General features: G+C 40.7%; 1 protein-coding gene across 4 annotated transcripts in view; it reads right to left on the bottom strand.

Moving 5' to 3' along the window:
• Window positions 1-19,829, bottom strand: part of STRBP (spermatid perinuclear RNA binding protein) — a 55,526-nt gene that overhangs the window by 18,994 nt on the left and 16,703 nt on the right. For 2 of the 4 annotated variants that reach the window (XM_064171325.1, XM_064171326.1), the window contains exons 2-5: window positions 12,525-12,698; window positions 9,240-9,384; window positions 5,927-6,092; window positions 3,145-3,289 (exon numbers count right to left, since the gene is read on the bottom strand). In XM_064171325.1, the coding sequence (XP_064027395.1) occupies window positions 3,145-3,289; window positions 5,927-6,092; window positions 9,240-9,384; window positions 12,525-12,698 (630 nt within the window). Of the gene's footprint in view, window positions 1-3,144; window positions 3,290-5,926; window positions 6,093-9,239; window positions 9,458-12,524; window positions 12,699-19,829 lie in introns of those variants that run through there. The other 2 variants (XM_064171327.1, XM_064171329.1) reach the window with 1 other exon arrangement.

The raw sequence follows: 19,829 nt of genomic DNA, 5'->3' as shown, positions 1-19,829 counted from the left end.
GGAGAACTTTGCCAATTGCAAGTTCAGCATGAGGTCTCGAGCACCTTTTGCAGATGTTGCAGTCAGCCAACTTTTGGGTGCAAGATTCTATTAAACAGAAAGATGAAGAGAACAGGCAGTGAGGAGGGCGAGCAGCTTGCAGCAGGCTCCCTTTCAACACCATCAGGAGAATGGCATGTTTCTTCATGCTCTGCCAGTCAGGAAAGTGAGATCCAATCAAAAATTTCAAATGTGATTGCAAAGCTACTTTTTTTCCCTGTGCTTTTAACAAAGGGCAATGATACAAGGAGCTTAATAAACAGTTAATAATAAAAGCCCTGCCATCAGCTCACACTATGCAAACCAGAATCATTTCTTCAGTAATTCTCTCCCCACTTGCTGTATGTGTTCTCCTCACACAGTAGCTGCCAACTTCATTCATTCACACCCAGCCATACAGGGAGCACTCTCTTCTCCATAGAGGCAAGGTCAGTTTGTGGCTCATTGCCCCTTCAAAGACACTTGGCACCTTTGGTGCATCACTGCCCGCATCTGCCCAGCAAAGGCAGCAGCAGAGGCAGAGTGGTTACGCCACAGCTGCTCAAGGGGCAAGGCTGATTTCAGCTCCACTTTGGTAAATTCACTTGTTTATTAATAGGTAAGCTTGTTGTTACTGTATGCTCAGTAACAACTGACTTGCAGGCTGCAAAGCTCTGACCTGGAAAGCCCAATTTATACTTGGTACTGTGACTAAAAATTCAGTTTCTTAAGAAGGTTTTAAAATGCAAACTGATGCAAAATGCAGGGATTTTTAGGTGTTTTGACTTCTCAAGTCACCATGAGAAAGCAGAGCTTTATGGATAGCCATTTGTGAGAAACACTGAGATGCACACACACACTGGTCCACTATTTATTTTTGCTAACAAGCAGCAAAAACAAATAGGACAAACACATCTTAAACATGAACACTTTTCCAAAGAGGAGGGGACTGAAGAGAAATCCAGGAATGTTTTTTGATACATTCTGACATCAGGGCATGAAGGCACACACAGCATTCCTACAGAACAAATGGGAGCACTGGTAACGAGGTCTGTTGCGCCTAACCTTGCTGGTTGGGTTAGAGGACAGATTAGTGCTAATCACACCGAACGTGGAAACCTTGGTCAGTTTTGTGCAGGCTCTGCTCCCTGCCAGCAGCTCCCAGGCAAACCAGCAGCAGTGCCCAGAACCCAATGGCCTATCTTACACTTGAGATGAAAGGCAAGTCAACAAGCATTTGGAGCTCCTTTATTCAAAAGGATGTGTAGAACAAACCAGTTGCAGAGTGAGTTACATTTGGTTGGTATTATTCAAGGGGATTTAAAAAAATGGCAGTACTGTCTCTGGAGATCAAGGTATTTACACAAGAGAAACCATCTGGTAAAATTTCCCTTGATATTAGATATGAAACTTTTTTTGGGCTGAATCCAAGTGATAGCGACTTATATATAGTTGGAAATACAAAAAAGTCTGCCCATCTCTCCTTCCGATTTGCCTAGTGACACCTGTGCAACATTTCACATACCTTTGAAAAGGAACATGGAAAATGTCTGTTCACTTGTGATGAATCAATGCCAAAATCCTGGGCTTTAACTTAAGGTCTAATACTCTACTAACCATCTTCATCAGCTGTACAAAGCTGATAGTGTAACACCACTCTAAGAAAACCACTTTAAAGCTTTTTTACAAGAGAATTTTGAGACGCTTACATTTTAAACATAAGAGAGCATGGAAATTCAAATCTTCATTCAATTTGAGGTGTCCCTGGAGTTTACTGCCACAACAGTATCACTGTTAACAAGAAAATATTTGAACAGAAGCCTTTGTGCAAAACTGTATCCCCTTGTGAGACTCTTAGAAATTTGTTCTGCACTTTGTGCTCTCTCATGAACGTGGATCAGCTGCAGCCAACTACAGGGCTGATCTCAGCATCTTACGGGAAGTTGAAGACAACTACAGTAATATCCAATTTATTTTTAATGGTCTTGCAAAAGAGCATGGTTGCTAATTTGAGAATTAGCAGACATTGCAATTCAGGAATCTCTGCCATTCATCTGGTTTGTCAGATTTTTCTGCATCCAACTACTGCCAGAGTGCTCCATTTTGTTTGAGAAGGGATCCTTCCTGCCATCGCCTCCACCAAAAATGAACTGACCAACATTTCTCATTGTATCGGTATTTCATGTGGGAGAAGGGAGGAAGCAAAGGACTCGTGGCAAGTCTAGAAATGGGAAGAGAGCGCCAGGGAGTTCCCTAGCCCACATGGGCCCAGCTGCCTCAGTTGTCATGACAGAGAGTGGCCAGTTGGTCAAAGGTCTGACATCATCCAGTGGCAAAGTTTCTAGGGATACGTTTGGGAAGCGGAAGCAGAAATTAGGGAGACGATTTTAAAAATCAGACAAAGTATGGCTACATTTGCTCTTCTCTGTTTCTGTAGGTTTGTTTCCAACCTCAGTGACACTACCAGTCAACACTCCTTTAACAAGGGGCCTGTAACTAGAGTGGAGATCAGGCTGTTAGGGAGAAGGAACAGAAAGAAACTAAGTTACAGTTTTCTATATCTATTTTGCTCTAAGAACATGAGGTACAATGTTCAGTTCAGAAGCAGAAGTGCTGTATTATAGCACTGTAACTTCAATTGCATCCCAGCTACGACATTCTTAAAACTTAGAAACATACACATCAATTAATAAAAACTGCAGGCTAGGATGACACTTGCGAGCTTTGCAGGAGAGGGTTTTGTACGGCAGAAGAGAAACAATTTTATGACTTTTTCAAGATAGCTACCAACCAATCCCACTTGACTGACTTAATTAGAACAGGAGACTGTGCAGCGCTGGGGTGCTCGAGAATTAACTAACAAGTCTGAAACAACTAAGATTTCATTGCATGTTGAAGTTAACTCTGTAGGAATATTTCTTGCAAGTGAAAGCTGTGCATATTTACATGAAAATTAAGCGACTGCTGTCTTAATAAGGCACAGGTAATGTAACCTACAGTGGCAATAGCCAATCTATTCAGTACGTGATGCACAATTAAAAACCTACTTCCCAATTAACCCTGTGCTGCACAGTCACGGCATTTAGATAGAACAGTCTTTAAAACAAGTTAAAACGCTCTGTGTACCTCCTTCCTTCTTCTCTGCTTCATCTCGAATGAGAGGGGATGTGAGTATCACCTTCAAAGTTAGCTTGGGCTCCTTTGTGTTACGAATAATAATAGCTGCCTCATTTACATGCTCCTCCACGAGATACTTCTCTTCTGTAAGTTTCTGAAAGTCACCAAGAAAGATTTCAAGCATCTCCCAATCAACTGAAAACCTGCAGAACCTCTGTATATGCAAATGTCTCCCAACTGATGAGAAGCCTACAAGACATTGCAGTAGCAAGTTAAGCCTTACCTCCCTCATTAAAAACAAACAGAAAACACCCAGTAACACACTTAAGAGGAAAGGTCTATGGTAAGTTTAATGGGAATACTAAGTAGGTCCATTTCTGTTTTCATAAAGGCAGAAGCTGACTTTTCTAGCTGCTAGTATTGAAAATAGCACCAACAACTTAAGTGTGCACTTCCCAGGTAACATTGCCTCTGAACATAAAAGCTCTCATATGCAGTATGACCAAGACAACCACAACTGTCAGTGCAAATGGAGGACAGATCCTAGTGAAGGAGCTGCACCAGCTCACTTAGTCCATGTACCTGCCATGAAGTATGCACCAAACATACCTCAGCCATCTCTTATCAATCCCAAGATATTCATAAGGTGTCCCAGCCACAGAGATTTCACCACGTCTCCAAACAGCTGCACATATACATTTAGATTATCTGGTTTGCTACAAAAATGCCCTTTGCCCCTTTTCCAATGACTCCTCATCCTACCTTTGGTAGTCATGTGAGATACCAAATCCCTGCCCCTTTCTGAATAACCATTAATGTTTTAAAACTTGCACCAGCATTCAGTCCTGACTTTTTCCAAACCAGGTACTTTGATTTATGAGGTTTTCTAGGTGAACATCCTCACTTGGCTGATTTTCTCTAATTTGCATATCAACCTCTCTCACACCCTTTCCACACTGCACTTGAAGCTGGAGGCAAGACAACACTGCCACCCATTTAATTCATTAGTCCTAGCATCTGGAGACATCCCTGACAATGCCTGGAAAACATGGCCTTCCTCTCTTGACAGCTCACCAACAAATCAAGTGGGTTTTAAATTGTTTTCAATAAAGTTTTTATTTCTTGATTAGATTTATTTTGTGGATAACACTACAACTGCTTTATCATTTGTTCCATTAATGTGCTTTGTGTCAGCATTATCTCAAGTGATCTGTATCTGCAGGTCTTTCAGTAGTCCTTTGGGATGTCTCCAAGCTCCCAAAGTGCAGATAACCACAGATGGTTCAGACTCCTCAGGCTATTCCGTGTCTTTGCGAGTTTGTCTCAGCAAGACCATACGGTTAGAACATACTAATGTAGTCTAACTTCTTTCCCTGTTGCAATCTACACTCCTCTAGTGTTTTTACTGCTGGGATGAAAATGCTGAAGCATCTGCTCACTACTAGCCTTCAAAGAAGCACAACAGAAGCTGTTAATATCTCTGTACCTGGTTTGCTCACTTTGTCCACTAATGGGCCCACATCTTCCTTTTCCCTCCTGCAGCTGATGAGTCTGCAGAATCTCTCACTGGCTTCTATACCCATGACAGCTGTATCTGGTTTCTTAAGGCAGATGCCTCTTGCTTCATCTTTTCTGTAATCCTTTTCCTCACAATGCTTTCCCATAGGATCCTACCTACTTATCCCTTACATTTATTACAATCTTCACATCTTTTAATTGCATCTGCTCTGCTATTCTCACTTTTTTGGAAGCATACGCTAACTTATCACTTTCAACCCTTCTCATCTCACACCTCCCTACAGACAAGTGGAATTTACTCTCCACTACTTGATACATACCTAAAATTTTCAAACAAGTAAAATTTACTCTTTAGTATTTGATAGATCCTTAGCATTTTCAGGTATGGATGGGGCACATCTGCAGGCACAACATTCTCTCATTAAAACAAGCCTTTTAGATGAACAAAAGTGAGAACAAATAGCCATCAAGAATGTGAAAAGACACACTGTCTGTGTGGAAATAAACATAAAGCAGAAAAGCAGATCAACTCTGGACATGGTTCAGAGAGAAGGCACTTGCAGAGGAATACCTTAGGGCATAGTTTCTCAGCAACAGTGTATGTCAGTCTGGAAGCTGAGCTGATTATTTAAACTCAGAACTCTGTCAAAAAGGAATTATCCCTATCTGCTTTTAAAAGATTGATATGAGCTGTAAGTGCTGCCTACTGGATGCCAACATCAGAATTAAACAGCCGTAAATAAAGAGAATTACAAGCTCATGATTAACATGAGCTACAACCAGTGACCACCTAAAGTGACTTGTGCTCACTTTAGAAGTACAGAGGCATTTATCTTGGAACAAACCAAGCAAAGCAAAGCAGCTGCAGTGCAGAACTCAAAGTTCAGGCAGGGGACAGCAACACAGACCCATTCACATGCACAAGCAGGAAAGATTTCTGGGACTGCAATTTGGCTCGTGTTAGTGGTTGGACCAGAGAGCAAAAATCAGCTGGGTTAGTTACCAAATAGAAAGGTTAGCTGCCATCATAGGGAAGCTGACATCACATACAGGGAGTAGGCAACAGCAAGAACAAGATGTTCAGTTTTGTGAATAACTACTTTGCATCACCACATTACATGTGCCACACCTCCTCGATGTCATCCCAGACTCAAAGCGCATGTCTTTACTCTGTGTCACCTGTCTTTTCTCCTGGAACAATTTCCAGTCTTTACCCAAATACACCTAGTGGTGCTATCAGCCATTGGTAGGAGACTACCATAAATTGACTCACCTGGATTTGAGCTGGGAGATTGTCTTTAACTATACATAACAAGGTCTTTGTGGGTTTTTCTTTGCACATAAGAACCAGCTCCAGATCCATATCATCTTTTATCAGCAAGCCCTTTGCAACCAAGCCAATTCTCATAACACCACACAATGTCCGACCACCTTGATCCCTGAAAACAAAACAATTGGGAGTGATTAGAATGCTATTTTCACACTTTTAAAATAACTGTATCAGCCTATCATGATGAGGAGATTAACTGATGGGCTGATGACTGCTGAAGTGGCTTATCACTGATCAGAAAATGAAAAGCATAGACTCCTTTTACGCAATTGGCTGCTATGAAAAAATTAATTGAAGCACTGCTTCACAACCCACGCCAACACAGAAGCTTCCTGGCTCGAGTCAAAGCACAAAAAAAAAGAGCCCAAATTCACTATCTGCAGATCTACCAAACAAGTAGAGCAATTAATCTAGAGGAGTCCTCTGTCAGAAATCCTGTTTCCAGAAGTGATCTGAACTGTCTCTTAGTGACACTCCAACTTTAAACATAGCCACACACCTTTTCAATGTTTCATTTCAGTTGATCCACCCATTCAAAATCCTTTAAATTATTCAACTAACTTCTGAAGATTTAGCCACGCCACAAACTGAAATTTCAGGAAAGCTGTCCTCCAAAACCTTTTCAGGTACAGTTCTCTGAACAAGTCTTAGTACTGAAACCAACAAGAAGAGATGTCTGAAAAGTCTTGCTCTCCAGTTCAGGCGTACATTAAGAGCCACAGTAAACAACTTATGAAGCAACAGAAGAACACTTTAGCTTTGAGTACTGAGAAAGACTGCAACAAAAACCAGCTTTGCAGGCTAGGGTTGCTCAAAAATATCAACAAATATTAAAGAAGTGCAAGAATCACATAGGTACTGAGCCTCACTCAGAGGTATCTTCATCTAATAATTGTACTGCCTTTATGTATTTTAAATGGAAAGGCAGGAACAGATGATTGAACAACAGGAGAAAAGGAGGATGACACAGAAAGTGAAGCAGGAATCTCAAACTAGTCACCAACCTTGGAAAAGCCAGAAGCAATCCAACAAAAATCTATTACAAACAACAGCTCAACTTCCACTCTGGAACTACATTATTATAACATGATCTGAATGCAAACAGGTGAGAAAATGCAGAGCTCCTTTAGATGTAATTTGTAACTAGCATAAAAATATTTAAAAGCTATGACTTTCTCTGCAGTGTGAGCCCTTTTCAGCCTGTAAAGCGATTGGTAAAATCCTGTCCCAGACAAGTGCATCAATACACAGCCTATTTTATATGATGTTTACAAAGCCTGTACTCTAAATTTGTAAGAGAGCACAAGCATGGAAAATTCTGCTTATGCAAGGGCAACAGCAAGGCTTGCCAACGGCTCTAAAGCATTTACTGCAGCTTAGCATTTTTAAATAAGCAAATGTTTTTTTTTTTGAAGAATCCATTCTGCACCTATTTTATCCACATCAGAGGACACCTAAAAATGACACCAGTAATGCCGGGGAGTCACCAACAAAACTGAGCATGCTGCATATCAAGAAAAGACTGTTTGTCAGCAAAGCACTGAGCTTAAATACTTTCCTGCAGAAGATGACAACACTTAATTGCCCATCTGTGGAGAAGCAGCCTATCAATCCACTGCAATTATTTTCTGGGGTTAATACAATCATGCTGTCTTAAACCAATTTATGCATTAATTTATGTAAAAATATTCATGAGTTTAAGCATTTTTGCTATTTCTATTTGAATACATTTCACACCAAAAGAGTGACATATCACAGCTTGGCCTTGCACAAAAATGCCAGTGATCAGGCTCGTGTCTGATAAATATTTATTAGGGAACACAGAAAGCCACAGGCATCAAATGAGGGACCGTTTGGGTATTTATTTTTCCAAGGCTATCTTACAATGGTCTTATGCTGCTGAATGTTTCCTGTGTGGATCAGTGTATTCTGAGTAGGTGGTGCTGCATTTAAACTTCATGTAGAGCAAGCAGTTTGTTTCAACAGCTCCAAATCCCACAACCTTATCCTAGAGATAATCAAAGAAAGCTTAAATGTTAAGAAAGAAATCTGTGGAAAAATGCCACTAAGATGCAAGGTAGAATCCACAGCACTGTTCAGACACCAGATCAAGATATGGATGCTTTCTGCTCCTCCCAGCCACAGAAATTCCCCTGTTAATACAGCACATCTCTTGTTTCTGAACTGACATATAGTCGGTTCCAGATACTAAGGTACAGCAGGGCTTCATAACTTAATTCCTGATTGCTACTCTAAAAATGAGAGACTTGTAAATAACCAAGCACCACATGATAGAAAAGGAAGCAATATGTCACATCTGAATTTTCAGACATAGATCACTATTCATTTAGAAATAACTGATAAATACAATGGCAATCAATCATTGCCTCTTTCATGTTAAGCCAGAAAACAATTTTCAGCTTCAAAGCTGAGACAATCTTCTTGATTCAGAGTGCCTGCACTGAATTGTATCTTACTCCAGAAGCACACAATAGACTGGGTCCGTATTTCCATCTGTTATTGCTACAGTAGGCTGTACTTGCCCACCCCATAAGTGTAAACAACATATGTATTATTTACCAGGACACCAAAAAATTGAAAAGGCATCACAATAAGCTCTCCACAGCCCATAAAAGGTGTCAGAAAAAAATAGCAATTACATATGAAACTGAATCTATTTTAAGATCAGAGCTTTGTGGGCAAAGCCCATGTAGCAGCAAACCTTAATATTCCATGAATGACAGGAAAGGAAACATAGTCCTGTGACTACATTTGTAGTGCAAGTTATGCTACAGATGTAACCTGATTAAGTCCCACAAAGTTCACTGGAGCACTACTAATTACATCACAGGATGAGCAGAGATCTGGAAGCTGGGCTGCTCAAGTCATGATAAATGGGCTGTTGGCATCCAGGTGCTTCACTTCCTAAGCTGATACCTGGAGATACTTACGTATAGGCAGTGCACAGATACCCACACTCGCTTAGAATTGCTGACAAGTTCCTCTGCTAAATGCAGCTTCACAACTCCACAGTAAAATAAATAATGAAATAGAGAGCAACTGCTGCCCACATTGGGCTTATTACTATTCCTTACACTCACCCTACATGCTTCCACCTCAGAAAGTCCCAATACAACCACTTCCTCCTATGAACATTCATTCGCAACAGAATCGAGTAACACTACAAGTCTATTTAGAGGGAAAGAAACCCATTCAGAGCACTACAGTAACGCATTATGAGGCTCAGCTCACTCACTTGGCATTGCTTTCTGTGGCTTCCTCCTTTGCGTCCACATCACCCTCACATTTTGTAGACTTGTTCTTTTCATCCATCCAGTCAGAGACATGCTTAAGGGCACATTCTACTGTTGAGACCATGTTCTGGACAGCTTCAAGTTCCTCTGGAGATGGATAAATGGTTGAATGTTTCACCATTACATGGCGGTCATCATTAGCAAAAGATCGGATAGATCTCTGTTACGAAGTGGGAAAGAGGGTGGGAAAAAAAAACACAAACACACAACACAAAGTTATTGGATTATGATAGGAGGACATTATCTGAATGGAAATCCTCCCCAAGAAATGTAGGACAGCCATTGCTTATTGTGATGCAGGAGTGATTTCTTATCTTTATGTAAATAAACCTGAAAAAAGCAAGCAAGCAAACACCACTGCAAAAAGCAGCACTAGGCTGGTGAAACATAGGAGACCTTGGGTGGGTTACAGGGAAATGAATATCTGATGTCTAAAGTAAATTGTTCTAGAGTCCTTTTATTGACTAAAAAGAATAGGCACATATGGAGCCCAGTTCATGTTTATGTCTACCAGGCACATCTGGAGCTGAGTTTGTGTTTATCTCTAGTTTAAGATGAGATGAATTGTGCTTTAGAAATATATTTACCCACCCACATGTGACTACTGAAGTCCAGAGTGCCATATTAGATTAGCTGGTACAGACATCTAAAAATCTTTCATTTGATCCATCCATCCCAAGTGGAAGCTGTGACCCTGTGTGCACTACTCACAAATCAGAATGTGCCTCCTCACATCCCCCTTCCCTTTTTCTCATTTTCACTGTTTTTCTCACTTCTCCCTCCCCTCCTCCACCAAGTTTCTCTTGGAGGGCACAGTCTGGCTGGCTGAGTATAATATTAGAGCACTGAAATCCTCAGCTTTGTTCCCAGTTTCATCAAGTGTCTTTGACATCCCTCACCCTTTGACCAGTTTGTTTATTTAGACTAAGCTTTCAAAGTCAGTGAAAAATCACTTTGGTTTTGATCTTGCCTGAAGGATCTATATTTTATGGAGATATGCGCTATGAGCAATAGTACTGAAAGAGACCTCCCTATCCTGGAATACTTGCAAGAATTACAGAGCTCTTGAATTTCAGTGACGTTTGTTGGCTTGTGCCAACCCTTCAGCAGCTGGATAGCTCAGAGCCAAGAGAAAAGCCAGGGTCTTTACCCTGAAAGTTCACCTCATTTTGGGGTAGGGAAGCTTAGAACATAAGTATCCCAAGGTGAGAGTAGACTGGGCAAAGCATGTGGAAAACAGGGTGGATAAGGAGAACATGGAGAAGAAAAGATTCCTGTTTTGTAAAAGGCATTGATACTCTCCACACCCAGCTTTGCAGATTCTGGAAGTGCTGAGCACAGCCACTTCTGATTTTGCTGGAGACAATGGCAACACACTTTAGAACAAGGCAATTTACATAGCCATTCTCTATGGCTTGCTTACTGCTGCAGGTGAAGTCATAGGTAATATCCATTGCCACAAGAGGCTCAGTAAACTGCACAGGGATTTGCAAGGCACAAATGAAGATGAGAAGAGACAGATAAACTGGCAAGAAAAGACTGAAACAATTTCTTTCAAAAAAAAAAAAAAAACCACAAAAAGTCTCAAAGGAACAGGAAGAGATTAGAGTGCTAATTAAAAGAGTCTGCAGTGAAACTCTGAGTCCTTCAGTGATACTGTTGAGGAAGCTAAACTTAAGCTTCCTAGCATAAGGTACCAAACCTCTTAGAGTGTGCTGCACTTTCCAGGTGAGACAGTTTTGATTTAAACAGTGACCCAGACCTGCTACAATCACAGCACAGACCTCTGGCAAAAGCAGCTCTAAATCTTGTTCTCTATAGACACATCAATCACTTCTGAAACCTCCCGGAACTGAAAGTCATCAAGTAAAAGCCCCTGGTCCTCCTACAATTAAATACCTTAATTAGGTTTCATTCTTACCCCTGCCTCACAAGTTTGAAACAGAATGCACTCCTAATGACAATGAGGACCTCTGAAGCACCTCAGAGGCCTCTGGGTTGAATCCCCGTTAAGGAACTGGCATTCATTTATGTCCCTTCCAATGAGGGTTTGTGTGACATCATTCCTAAGGAAATGTCCTCCAACCTAGATGGACAATTTGGGTAGTGAAAGAAACTCACCACTTGGGGTCTGGTATTATCCCCGATACTTTCACAGGTTGCAAAATGCTTCCAGGAGGTCACTCTTTGTTTATCCAGAGCATGGGATACAGAAAGAGGCTGCAGTTCAGTTGTGAAAACTAACAACCTGGATTTACTTAGCCCTCCACCATCTCTTATCTCATGAAATATCAATTAAGAAAATCAGTAAAAGAGGAACAAATTAGTTGCTCCTAAATTAGAAGGCATTTGTTTTCTTTTTTAATGAAGAGGGACTGAAAAAATCAATTCCTCATCACAATTTAGTCCAAAAATAATAAGAAAATGAGGCATTATTTAAAATACAATATATTGGCAATTCTGCTTTGTCAAGTGTTCTTCCTCCTTTTGTGTTCTGTAAAAGTCTCATTTTAGGTCTTGTTTTGTTATACAAATGTAAGCACACAACCTATCCAAAATCAGCTGCTGATTTATTGTATTTATTCTCATTTCCATTCTCTCAGTAGTAACCACAGAGGACTTGAAAATATAAAAATATGCTTATACTGCTCTCCACAGGTATTTTTCAGGAACTAGGTAGGTTTATTGCTATTTTTTGAACACATCCTCAGAATATTTCATACTTGCACAGCTTTACAAATTCGCCATCTCAGGCATTCACAATTTGCAACCAGATTAGAAATTACTCCTCAATTAATTACATTTCATCTACACTATCAACAATGTGTGCACAGAACCACATTCAATCACGCACAAATCTGAACAGTCAACACTTGCTCTTGTGAGGGGGAGGTGGGAGTACCAGCATTTGATGATGCAATCTGCAAGTTCAAGGTCACTGATGCTGTTTGCCACTGCTAGCTAATGCCAGTTTTATTAGAAAATCTTATGAGCATCCCCTTTGCTCATATTTAATAATTCATGTAATGCAGGCTCACAAGACAACTCTCTGGTTTTAAGAGACTGACAATATATCAAACCTCATCTGCTTGGCTCAAAAGCATGCAGTACCACCTCCAATTTAATGCAAGGTCAGAAAATCTCCCTGCTCTGTTATCAGGCCCCATGCAAGATTGTTAACACAGAATATTTTTAATCCAACTCTCTGAAAGATGACAAATACCTACCATGGTTTGTTAGTTTCAGCTCTCTCTCTCTGCCTTTCTCCTTTTCCCTCCTCCTTGGTGTCTTTGCTAAGCACTGTTTTGCCTGACAGAACCTCTTCATAAGCCTCTGAGTCCCTTGACAGCTCAGGAGTTCATACAGCCAAGATGCTCTGGGATTCAGTTTCTGCAATTCACCTGCAGAAAGAAAGAAACAACTTGAATCCGGAAGAAACAGCACATTAATGCCAACGAGTGTCCAATGCAGCACATGAAGTCAAACTACTGGATAAAGCAAGCAGGCTTTAAGATGGGGAAGCAGTCACTGAACCATTTATTCCTGAACGAGCAGATGTCACTGTGTAAAGCAACTTTTAGTAGTGTGCCCACATGTATGTAATGACTTTCCCATGCCAGTTAGAGCTTATCTCACTGTGGTTTGTCAGCCACCTGGCAATCTGAAGTTTCTGATATGAGGAAGATGGGAAATCCAACATCTCAAGTATGCTGTACATGAAACCAGCTCAAGAAGACTCTATTTTTATGTCACAGCACGTTAGGAATCAAACACACTATAATTACTTTTTGATAATTAAATATCTGTTGAAATCCCCAGTGCAGCCCTTAATCCTGAATGTGTCAGATGCAGTACAACATGAACCAAGACTTCAGGTGGCAGTAACTGAAAGCTGTATTTGAAGACAGACAAATGCATTATAACAAACTGAAGGGGGAAGACTTGTGAGAATGTTCAGCTGAAGTCATCCACACCTCCTTTTCTGCCCTTACACTGCTTTTGACAGCACACAACATTTAGAAGATCCTGCAGAAGCAGCCTTCTTGTACTAAACTAGGAAACAAACACCAGCACTGGCAGCAAAAGGGACTGCAAATAAATGCTGCGTAAGACAGGAGAGCAGCAGAATAACAGAGCAGGTAACATGAGAGAGGAAAGCATAAGCTCACTGCAGAGCAGGAAACTCCAGCCACTGCAGAAAACTCCTGTTTTCCTTTCACTGCACATATTGTTGCATCAGCTTTTCTGCAACATTTTGAAGCAATTGGAAACCCAGTCAGTAAATTTCTGCAGACTGACACACACTAAGATGTTTTCCTTTTCTCCTGTATGTCAGTTCTCCTTTTCTAGCAATATGTTGCACATTGTCTGTCAGAGAATCCTGACATTGTTAGAGATTAAAAGCATGTTTGGCAACAGCAGAGGAGAGATGACTTGAAAGCCAAGTAGATGCTTAAACCTCAGGGGTGCGACAGGGAATAATTAAAATATTGCATCCTATAGAGATTTCAATACTGCAGAGGAAAGGCAGTAACAAATCCTGCTTCACTGTTTTCCTAGTTAAGAAGGAATTAAGAAGGTTTACAGGACCAATAGCTTTGGCAGCAAGCACCTAACAGTTGTTTGTATCTCGCACCACTGAATTTAGGATGTAGAAGGGAGTTAAAAAGAAAAGAAAACCCAACAAAACCAAAATAAATGGCCCAGAACCCTGTTGCAGGAGCCTGTCTGCTCCAGTAGCTAAAGATCACCTAGGAAGAAATCCCAAAAGAGTTAAACACAGTCATACTAAAAATACTTGGGAAAAGCAACTTAATGAAAACCCTGAAGAACCTCACTTTATATCACAAGGGCTATAGAACCCGCCATGGTGTATAAACATTCTACCAAATTGCTTCCCAGAAGGGATCAAGGAAGGGGATGTTCTTTAACAGAACCAGATTCTTCTCTCAAGAGATCCTGAAAGCCAAGCAGGGACAGCTGGGAGGAAAAGTAAGCAAAGCTTACTGCTTTGGTACTATTTATTCTGAGCTAGTCATAAGCCCCTCCACACTTAATAGCCTTTCACCATCTCCAGAAGCAACCAGACTCTTTATGAGGTCTTTTTGTTTTGCTTTTCAATAATCATCATAATGTGCTTTTGAGTCACCAGATGGCAAGCTAGAGAGATTTATGAGACATGTTTCTAGATCATCTATCTATTTCAAATTATTTTTCTCTTCAAACTAAATTCCAGTTATCTTCTCATACTCTTCTTCCCTGTGACTCCTACACGTCACATTTCCAGTTTGCTATCTTCTCTGGTAACTGTAAGTTGGCAATTCCAGGCAGAGAGAAGGGCACTGGAATGTGTTGCTGACTTCAACATATGCCCAGTACAACATCTCTATAGACTCCAAGCAACACTCCAACGTGGCCTCCCTCTGAAGACTACTGCAAGCTGTTGCTTATCGGCTTATACAGGGGATGGAAAGCAGATGGACAAAGATAGCTGGCTGAGCAACTTCGGTGCTGCAGAGCATACTGGTGTCTAGAGGGCAAGTCTGCAACTACCTCACGAGCTCTGGAAGCAGACATACCCTGGGGTGCAATTCTGGATGTGCTGAGTGCTTTTCAGTGTTCTCTGAAAACCTGAAACATATCTGAAATAAATGTGTCACAGCTATGATGTGGGTTAATCTTCTACTGGACAGATGAAACAAAAAACACTCTCAATATTCTGCATTAAGCAGGTAGCAACCATCTTGTTTTCAAGACAGGTTCAAGCTTCAGTGACAAGTGATATGAATGTAGTTACCAGTTTGATTCTACCTGCCCTTTTTCTCAGCAGGGAATATCTTCTGGGCATATACAGCTGAATTATGAAGGGATCTTTATTACAAAACTCAGAAAACTGAGGGGGGCGTTTGTAAATCCTGAAAGTCAAGTTGAAGCTGATACACAACTCTTTCATTAACATCCTAAGAATATTTCATAGAAACATGCACAGAAGTTAAACCCCAATATAGCACAGAGAATTTTTTCAACAAAAGTACTAAACAGGAGGGAGTTTACTATAAAAGTGCAGACACAATATACAGAACAAAGTACATTTGACAGCATGCAGAATTAAATTAAGGAAAACCAAAATCAAATCTGCTCCAACCATATGGACTGAGGCAGCAGAACATAGCTCAGCACCAAACACATCAGAAAGCATTATGTGAATTGAGCAGCAATTCCACAAATCCAGCAGTCTCATTTTACTACAGGCTATAGCAGAGTATTTGTCCCTGTATCCTCAGGGAGGTAACAGCTGATGCCCAGACTAAAAAAGCACAATATTAAAACGCATGAGTGTTGTACTCTGGGGCTGCCACCCACACGCCAACAAAACTTCCTCGGAAAAGCTACCAGCACTACCAAGACCTTGGTGACCTTGAGAAAGTCACTCTACCTCTGCATCATGTGGCCCTAAAGTGTAAAACAAGAATAAGTGCTTGCTGTCTCCAAACCAGGTCACAGAGCAGCAGAGCAGTCTGCAGTGTGGTTTTATGCCACTGGGGATTTGACACATTAGAAATGTTATTAAAACACCATGACAGTCTAACAATGTTTCCATTAAACATCTCATCCTTCACAGATGAAGTTTATGCTTTGGCACAAGATAAGGAAAAGAATTTCAGACGAGGCCTTCATAGCAGGATATACTCCTGCATCTGGCAGCTGTGTTCCCAAGAGGCAGACATTTAAATAGACAGAAGTGGTGAATATGCTCAGCCACCTTTGAGTGCTTGTGAACAGAGAAGTGAAAAAGCAGGAGAAAGAGGTACTTGAACTCTATGGGGACTGAAATGCAATAACACAATCAGGGCGTTATAAACCAGCTTCTAGAAAGGAGGCATGAACTATGTTTGGCATCCTGACATCCCTCACAGCACAGAGCAGTACATCAGACGGACATGCTACTGGGGCAAGAAAGAAGAGGAACCCAGGGTCACTGGACTCCAGTCCTTCAGGTGGGCTGCTGTTTAGGCACCCAGCCAGACCAAGTAGAATACCATGAAAATAAGTTTAAAATGTTATGTCAAGAAGGCACATGCCAACAATATTCAGCTGAAGCATCAAAAACACCTTTTGCTCTCCTCATCTATCTACCCTTATACCAGGATCTGACCATGAGAACTACAGTTTACACCACCTTAAGATCAGTCAGTTTGTGTTAACAGAGCAGCAAGGACAACTGAGGTTGCTAATAACAAACCAGCAAGTATCTAACACAGCCTGAGGTGTATTAAACACAACCAAGAAAAGGGATATAAATTCCATCTCTTTTCTGTTGCTACCTTTAAGAAAATCATTATAAGATATTTGCAACTTTAACCTGGAAGTTTCTTTTAACCTCTGTTCTGTGTTCAGGAGACAGGTAATTTTTTTGTCACACCACACAAAGTACTGCTGAAAATATGTTGTGTTTTTCTGCAGTATAATTTTATTGCTGGCCTTCTGCCAAGAGTCTTTCTGGCAGCATCTCCCACAGTTGGAAACTGTGTATCTGGGTCAGAAAAGACAAGCCGCTTTCAGACAGCTCAATACATTTGGCAGAAATGCTGATATTGTAATTGAACTCTTTCAGCAACTCTTTTTATGATGTACCCAGACACCAAACAAAACAAGATCTGCAGTGTTGATTAATGTCAAAATAACTGACAGAGAAATATCAAAATAGTTTTCCCTCATGTTAAAAGAATCAACAAACTGAGGGGAAGAGATAAGAAATACAATTCATGAGGACTCAGTGAGGAGCATGGGGCAGAGAAATCTACAAAGTGTGACTGACCTTCTACTTGCACAGATATTGTCTGTTTCGATTCAACTCCCTGCATGCTGTACAGAGCTTGTTTCTTTTTTCTTGATTCTCATCAAGAGAAATCCTTGCCACTCACAACCATAAGCATTCCATAAAGAAGTGCAATTGTAACACTGGGATACATATTTAATGAGACTCGGGCTGCTCCCAACAATATTCAGCATTCAATTTCACCTGCAGACTCTATATTCATATGAGTTTTATTATGCTCCAAGTAATGCAATTCCTGGCAAAGTTGCATCTGGGTTAGTCTTTATAAGGCTGGAACCTTCCAGCCAAAGGAATAATCACAGAGCAACACTACAGTTAAAATCTGGAAAGGTCCTCAAAATCTTACACTTGATACAACAAATACTTGAGTCTAGCATTATTCCTGCTTGTTCAGCTCTCACAATTTGAGAAAAGGCTGCTGTGGTCAGAAGCCTCTTAGGAGGAGCCTCTGACACATAGCCCCAAAACCCAGGTTTAAAAAGTGACAAAGACAGGGTAGGAACATGCTTGATAAACAGATCAGGAATCACAGCACCTGTGATCACCAGAATATAAGTCATGTTCCAGAATTTAGAGATCTGACAACACTCACAGTGCAAGGAAAACAGCTGTCTACTTGTCAGCTACTAGAAGAGATCCTTGAGAGAATTCATCTGTGCCAAGAACAGGCATGGTCAGAGAACCTGGGGACCCTTTGGTCAAAGATGCAATTCAGAATAGATGAACACATGGATTTCCCTCCTGACTGCAAGGAATGAAAAACCAGCCAAAGTAAATCACACTGGTAAAGTAAATAAAGAAGTTGAATAATTAAAGCCAAGCAATCATTTAATCTAGATTAATGTATTAAGGTATAAGGAAAGAGGGATGTGCAGAGCACAGCTCATATTTTTAGCTCCTGGAAAGAGGGTGAAGAAAAGTTGGTCTACAGGGAAATCATCACTAGCCTAACAGGAAGGTTAAAAAAGGAATGCAGAGGCACAGTGTGAGCACACATAGGATCGTTTGAAGAAGAAAACACTGTATTTTATATAGAATCAGACATCCAATCTCAGAAATACACATTAGTAGAAATAACTGTGGATACCAAATTAAAATGTATAAGAAAAACAGTTTTGGAAGGAATCTAAATCTTTCTCCTTTAGGATTTAAGTTACTATTCACTATTAAAGACAGGAAGATATATCACCAAATTCACTAAGTGGTCTTGAGAGCAGCACACCAGTTGCAGTCCTCAAGGTATTTTTACATCTCTCTCTCTCCAGATTTTTATAGGGCCTCATGTTCCTGGCAGCTGCACAACACCCAGCACATCAGTCACAGCTGGTACTACAAAGAGTCTTTAATGGAAGAATTTTAAAATGCCTTCATCTTTCGGTACAAGATGCAAGACAGATCAGGTACAAAAAAGAATTAAAACCTGGCTGCTGACTCTTAAATTTTCACATAATAATGAACAGCAAAGCACTCAGCTGAGACAAGGCAGAAGCCACCACTGGATTCTCCATGTCTCTGAAATGTTAAACTGATTTCTGACTTCTGAAATCCCAATGTAGTTATTCCTGCTCTTCTGGCTAAACTGGACAATGGAAGCCTCGCACTACTTTGTAGTACACACCCGCCTGTGAAGCAGTCATGATTTGACATCCACACTCAAAATCACTTGCAATTCACAACACAGGCTACATTAATTTACAGCTGAAGAATTAACTAAATTAATAAAAATGATTACATTACACTGAAATGACATTCACCATCTGCAATGTCATTTTTCCAGGCAGAACTAATTTAAGCAAAATTCTGGATCTGTGCCTGAAATGACATAACGTTCTCCAGAAGAGAATCACAGTTCTACCTCCTCAACCACACAGTGCAAGTTTAGTGCCATGATGGGCTTCTCACCACCCAAGCCCAATCCTGCAGTTGCATCTCCACACTAAAGCTTTATAGACCTCCCAAGTCCTAGATGCTTTCCATGTCTGTATCACTTGGGTCCACTTCTTTACCTGCAAGGTTTTCTTTGCACCAGAGCCATAATGGGAAGCAGCCACAATGTTTAAGAGATTAAGAACAGGGACATTCCTTCCCTAGCACCCTTCAACTTTACTGAAATAGCTGCAGTGCCCCAGTTTCTTTCCTGCTATGATTCATATCCCATAGACTGCAGGTTGACCTAAGCTGCAGCCTATCAACTAACTACACTTGAAACACACAAGCAGGATGGGGAAAAGGCCGGCAAGATGTTGAGTGTCTACCAAGAAGAATGTGTCTTCTACAGAACTGTGAGGCCAAAGCCACACAACATGGAGAAGGCTGAAAAACATGGCATTCCCTTCCTATGTTGGTAATAAATGAGAGAAAGAGAGAGAGCACAAGCTTCTGCATTTATTGATGGTTACACCTTCCAATCTCAGGAGGCAACAGCAAACCATGTTTGCTCTACTAGCTGCTCCCTATTCTGCATTTCAAGCTAATACAAACCTTGGTAAATAGATGAGAAAAGAAAAAACACATGGATCCTAAATGTGTTGTAAATAACACAAATTCAGTAACTCCTGCTTACAAGTACCACGATGCAAGTGCTACATTTGAGATTCACACTTTTCAAATGCTTACATAAAGTTTCGATTTCAAAACGTTACATTTTTTAAGAGCAAATGCTGTCCTCATGACTAAAATTCCAGCAACTCTT

The sequence above is a fragment of the Pogoniulus pusillus genome, chromosome 35 (assembly GCF_015220805.1).
Source record: "Pogoniulus pusillus isolate bPogPus1 chromosome 35, bPogPus1.pri, whole genome shotgun sequence".
Classification (NCBI taxonomy): domain Eukaryota; kingdom Metazoa; phylum Chordata; class Aves; order Piciformes; family Lybiidae; genus Pogoniulus; species Pogoniulus pusillus.
The sequence above is the reverse complement of the archived record's forward strand: the minus strand, read 5'-3'. Positions and strand labels throughout refer to the sequence as shown.